Source organism: Zosterops lateralis (assembly GCF_965231275.1).
Source record: "Zosterops lateralis genome assembly, chromosome: 1".
Classification (NCBI taxonomy): domain Eukaryota; kingdom Metazoa; phylum Chordata; class Aves; order Passeriformes; family Zosteropidae; genus Zosterops; species Zosterops lateralis.
Genome location: NC_139762.1, coordinates 113,730,701 through 113,736,700, shown reverse-complemented (window position 1 = coordinate 113,736,700; position 6,000 = coordinate 113,730,701). Strand labels below are relative to the sequence as shown.

Here is a 6,000-nt window from a genome sequence, read left to right as displayed (position 1 = left end):
GAGTGTTGAAGGCTACTAAGCTCCTGTTTTCTGCCCCAGAAAACAGTTTTCCTAACAGTAACACTGTGTGCTACAGTTTTGTTATTTTTGAAAAGGTGTGGTTTTTTTGTTTTTGCCATTGATTATGGAAATATCAATCATTCATTTTTAAAATAAAATGCACTACTGGCTGAAGTTGAAAGCTCTGGTCAGAGCCTTTTTATTGGTTTGATTGTAAGTACTGTGCAGTCAGAGTTTCATAGCAGTAAGGGGTGATGGGTGAGTTCCCCCAGCTGATGTGACTGATTTGTATGTGTGGGTCAGGGTTTGGGGTTTTTTGAGGCTTTCAGACGATGCTGCTGTATCAGTGTCCTGCAGACAGACTGCACACAGTGGATCAAATGATAATCATGATGATGGCCAGACTAAGAACACTATAGCTTGCTGCTCTACTTTTAGTATGCAGTTTAGTTGTACCTACAGCCCTGCTGTCAACCCTTAATTTGGACTGTAACACTGGAGCTGCTTCAAGCTGTGTTTTTGCTTCGTTTACAATGTGGTTTCATATTCCAAGCGCTCCTGAATGAGGGCATCATCTTTATACTGTAGCCGTGGAGGAGCAGGGGAACATTCAAACGCTAAGATTGCCTTCCTCAGGCTCCTGTCCAACACGTGTCTCTCCCACGCTGGGTACCTGTTCCTGAACAGATCGATTTTAATGACAGACTCCTCAATCCTTGGTGGCCGAGATGAAGGTGTGGAGGGTGCAGTGGGTCTCACCTGAAACACAGGCACACACCCATCCCTCTCTCCGAATTTTTGATCCCGCTCGCTCGTGACGCTCCGGTTGTTGGAGATGGAGCGTAGTGTGCTTGTGGCCACTTCTGGGGGAAGGGTGAAGGCAGCGGCAGGGTCCTCACAAGCACAGCTTGGTGACTGCCCAAACCTTGGTCCATTGGGGTGAAAGAAGGCATAGTACATTAGCATAAAAACAATGCCTGTTAAAAAGCTGCTGAACACTACACACAGTGCTGGTATGGCAAATGCATCAGAGATCGGAGGGGCCTTGTACAGATACCAGAGAACACTCAAGGCGGTGTTTTCTAAAAGGATGACAAAATAGTAAATGAAAAGCCTACAGCGTGTCCTTCCTTCCTTGACATTGAACCAGCTGAAGATATAGATTATCCCAACAACCATGTCGAAAACTATCTCCTCCCATTTAGTGATGCAAAACTCTGTCTCGCAGTGAACGATCCAGAAGGTCATGATGCACCAGTGCAGCACAATGAAGATCCCAAAGTACAGCTGGAAAACCGAGGCAAATAGGGCAAAAGTAATGACCCTTGCTGCAATTGTGAAGAAATGCCAGCAAAACTGGATTATAACAGCCATATAACTGATGGGTTTCTTGTCATCGCGGGAGTCACGGAGAGCCTTTTGGTAGGAAGCCAAAGCCCAAGCCAGGGATACAAGGGATGCTGCAGCAGTAAGACCTAGGAGGAAACAGGAGATGCAGTTAAGGCATAATAAGTATGTTAGCACTTGGCTGAAAACAGTGAGATCCTTGCTGCTTTAAATGTTCTCCACCACCGGCTCAATAAAACCTCTTCCTCCTCCTTTATGTCAGAGAAATGAACCTCTGCTGCTGAGATTTCACTGCCCGGTACTGGATGCACACAAACAAGACCAGCTATTGAACCACAGTCTGAAGTTTTTCCCTAGCAATTACATATTTGAAACTAATTAATTAATTCACAACTTTGAGCAAGTCAGGGATAGGTGCCTCTGTCAGCTGTGTGATCTAAGGGGACCTACTCTGGTTAATGTTTTCAAGAAAGAATATGAATTTTCTGATTTTGATAAGTCATTAAAGAAGCCTAATATAAAGCAACCAAGTCTTTCTAATTAAAATGTCAGCATCATCTACATATAAACGAAATCAATGATAATGTGAGCATAAATCTACATGTTAAAAATAAATTTATGTCACTCTTGTTAAATCAAAATTTAAACTGACTGCCTTACTCTTGCTGAGAGAAAAAATGCTCACTTAGATATTTTTACCACTTTTAAACATAATTTCAATAAGTAGAAAATGTCAGAACTTATTTTCTTCCAGCTGAAAATTAAATTTATTTTTTAAATGTTGGAATTTTTTGCTGAATTAAAATTGTGAGTAAAGATGCTTCTAAAGCATATATTTTTAATTTATATACCCATTCTATCACCAATATATCATAGAATTGCCTATATACAAGGCCCTAATCTAAAATATTTCAGTAAAACCTGACAAATATTTAAAGCATTCAACATGAAATTATTTCTCATAAGATTTAAAATATGTTTTGTGAAAATACAAAACCTGTAAAGCAATTGTTAAACACATAGACCTTTCTATGCTTATTTTAAATGTGTATTATTCTTTTCTCCTCGAGGGAATTTGATTCTTGTCAGTAGGTAAATTTAGGGGAAAAAATTGCTTTGAAATGAATCTGACTTTTAAACTAATCTGTTGCTTTCATATAATACCAGAAAAACACTTTACATTCCCATTTCAAAAATGGTACAGTTCAGCATAATTATTCAGATGATAAATACTTACATAGCATTCTGGAAGAAATGAATGATAATTCTTCTTTACGAGAAGATTAATTTTTATTTGCTTATTACTTGTATCCAGCTGCTTTGGATGGAAATGGGAATTGCAATTGAAATGCAAAATCCTTGCCTTTCAAGTGTATTTATTATTTAAATAAAATTGCAATAAATGTATACAGACGAAAAATATATCAAACACTTTATACCTAAGACCGGTTTACTAGCGAAGCTAATTTTACATACAGCTAATGAATGAATTCATAAGTCTCAGGATCCCAGACTAAGAATTTATTCATAAACCATTTAAAGATAATGATGCTTCAGCTTATTCTATTTCTAAATGGTTCCTTAACTTTGAACTAGTTATTGAAGTAAATCAAACTGACATGAAGAAAACATTTCTTTTGTTGGCTGTTAAAAGCTGTTTAATCATTTCAACAACCTTTGGATGCATAGCTGGTATTTTTCTTCCCTATTAAACAGCTTTCTTTAGAACTTAACAATCAAGAATATATTACTTAAGTATTATAGATTTTAAGAAGTTGTATTGATAGAAAATGGTAAATATAAGCCTAAATACATTTTGCTATTTACTTTGAAAGAAAACCAGAAAGTTTATTTGAAAAGAGAAAAAAAGTAAGTTATGGAGCTAAAATCCATTTGAACAATTCACTTGGCTTAGCACACTAATATTTTTGCTCAGTAAGTAGTATTGAGAAATTCATTGCTTTCAAGAGGGATTGTGTTTGCCAGTGTTTCTCCCTCTCTGGCAGGGTGCTAATAATGCTGTGAGCTCCCATGAATCCATGAATTGAAAATTCCTTCATTTTAAAAATAAAAATAATAACAAAAAAATCAGCAGAAATATAGAGCAAACTTAGGATTCCAGGGAGAATTTTTAATAAAACTTCATAATTTTTCTTCCTGTGCAGAAAAACCATCAAAGTTATTTCTAGAATCTTCCTTCATGGAGAAAACAAGCTATCAGCAATGAAGACAGGAAAGAGACATGGTATAAATTGGTGTTTTCATTTCTGACATGTATATTTGCTTTTTCACACTGGGCTGCCTTTCTGTATCCATTATCTCTGATGACAACCTTGGGAGCTGAAAATGTAAGTTCTTGTTTTCCTCTAAGAATGTTTTAAGTATTGAAAAAACACAGTTCATTTCCCTCATGAAATGAAAAGTTGGGGAAGGTAGAAGAATAGAATAAAGAATCTTTCAATACAAACAAGCCACTCTGAACAAGAACTCAAGAATAGCATTATCAGCACAGGAAAAAATAATGTGAGAAAGAAATCCATATATTTTCTTTGCAAATCTAACTTTAATGACCTCACACACTCCCCCAGAGGTTTCTAGAGATATCATCAGTTTTGCATTAGGAAGTGTAAAATCATTCAATAATGCACATGGAATATAATGTTAAATTCATAGGAATTTCCACTGCTCTAATGCTAATTAATTCATAGTCATTGTCTGGGACATAAAGAAGCAAGTACAATAGCTATGTAATTCTGTTATTTAAATAGTTATTAATAGGGAATCATCCTCTGCTTTTACAGCACAAACTCAGGGATACTGACATACAGGAGAGAAAAGGAGAAAAGGGAATGTACAAAAGAGAAGAATTGCCAGTTAATATATTACGTATCTGCTCTTTCTATTGGCAATGGTATTAGGGATATAAAATTAGGATAAAGTGAAATGCTTCATGGGCTTCATCCATTTTTTCTTTATTGATGAGACCAAACACTAAAGAATTATTGAAAGTAAATTAATAATGAGAAGAACGATATAAAAGTAATGCAAATGGCAGTTTGCTAATAAATGTCACTATGTAAATAATTCACTGGGAATGGTTAGAAATAAAGTGAATTCTTGTAGCATTGAATTGATAATTCATTAATTAGAATATATTGATGCATTTTCTAGGTATATGTTCATATAAACCTCCTTATCCCTATTTCAAAGAGGAACAAAAACAAATTTCTATTACTATCAAACAAAATTTTAGCCAGTGCAGCAGGTGCAGGTGCAGGAAGACTTATTGCAGGTGCAGCCAGGAAGACTCATTTGTCACTCAGGAATGAAAAGAGATTGGACAAGATCTGTGGAGCCACTGTTCATGAAGAACAAGGACCAACTTTCCTATTTGTTCATCTGCAGTGACTGCACACTTTTTGGGTGCACTTGCAGCAGCTTTCTGGTGTATTTGGCTCTATTGTATTATGAGGGTCTTGTATTTAGGGTCTTGATCTGAGAAATTAAGACTAAATAGCCACTGCCAGTGAATATGTACACCAGCAGTTATCTGCTTATCCACTACAAATTGTTACAAGAACCTGAAAGCAGGAATTCTCTAAAATGGCCTTAGGAAACAGGAATGCATGTTTCTATTTCTTTCTTTTCTAAAGATGAACTTTTAAATATTTTCCCCAGTATATGATTTCATCTCTAAATTTCCTGAAGAGGAAAGACATGCACAGGAAAAATATAATGTTTAGCATGAGGAAAAAGAATGCTTTTGAATGGTTCTAAAGTGGACACCTGAAATACTGAAGTAGCAAAGAGTGGGAGTGTACATACCACTTTCAGCCTTTGCAGTATAGCCCATCCACAATAGTCACAACAGCAATATAATAGTGCATTGTATCAGGACAACGATCTGCCAGGAACTTATAATCTGTTTTGAGTGAAAACTACAGTTTAACCTGTTTTATTCTGTGAATGGTTTGCATTACTCAATTACATTATTTGTATAAAGGAATCAAATACAAATACAATTCGTATAAAGGAGTGACATATTTTTAGTTACAGATGACTTTCAGATGTTCTTAACATAGTGAGAGTTTATCTGTCTGATAAAGAACCAAATTGCTTTGCTTGAATCACAATTTTAATTTCTTTCCCTGAAATTATTAATTTCCCCATATATGCTATGTGCTTGCATTTTAGAGACTGTGGCATTTCTATGTGGATACTTTAAATATAATACATAATACACTATAATCAAGTACAGCTCATTAAATACAAGATAGAAACCTCACATGACTTTCATAAGTGAAAGGAAACGCATATGAGGGAAAAGATAATGTATACATTCACAAATGTAATATTGCTGCAATGAAACAAGCAAGCTTGAATAACTAAATGAGAATCAATGGAATTATCCTCAATGGCATTTGTGAGAAACCTGATCTGGACTTGAAAAATTAAAGGTATATCCAGGTCTATAAATGACCTGGATAAATAAATGACCTTTCTTTCTAATCATATTAGTACATAAATCCTATATAGCATAATGACAGAGCAGCTCAAGTCAGCTGGAAACCCTGCAACCAAATGAACTGATTTGAAGAAGTGCTCCTTGACATTCAACCTGATTTCAGAAATCAAACTTCTGCCAAGGAGTCT

General features: G+C 35.6%; 1 protein-coding gene across 1 annotated transcript in view; it reads right to left on the bottom strand.

Annotated features, from left to right (window-relative positions):
• Window positions 1-528: 528 nt before the first annotated feature.
• XKR4 (XK related 4) overlaps window positions 529-6,000 on the bottom strand; it is a gene marked incomplete at both ends in the record, with an annotated part of 215,905 nt that continues 210,433 nt past the window's right edge. Inside the window, one exon of the mRNA XM_083877469.1 lies at window positions 529-1,475. Coding sequence (XP_083733595.1) covers window positions 529-1,475 — 947 coding nt within the window. The remainder of the gene's footprint in view (window positions 1,476-6,000) is intronic.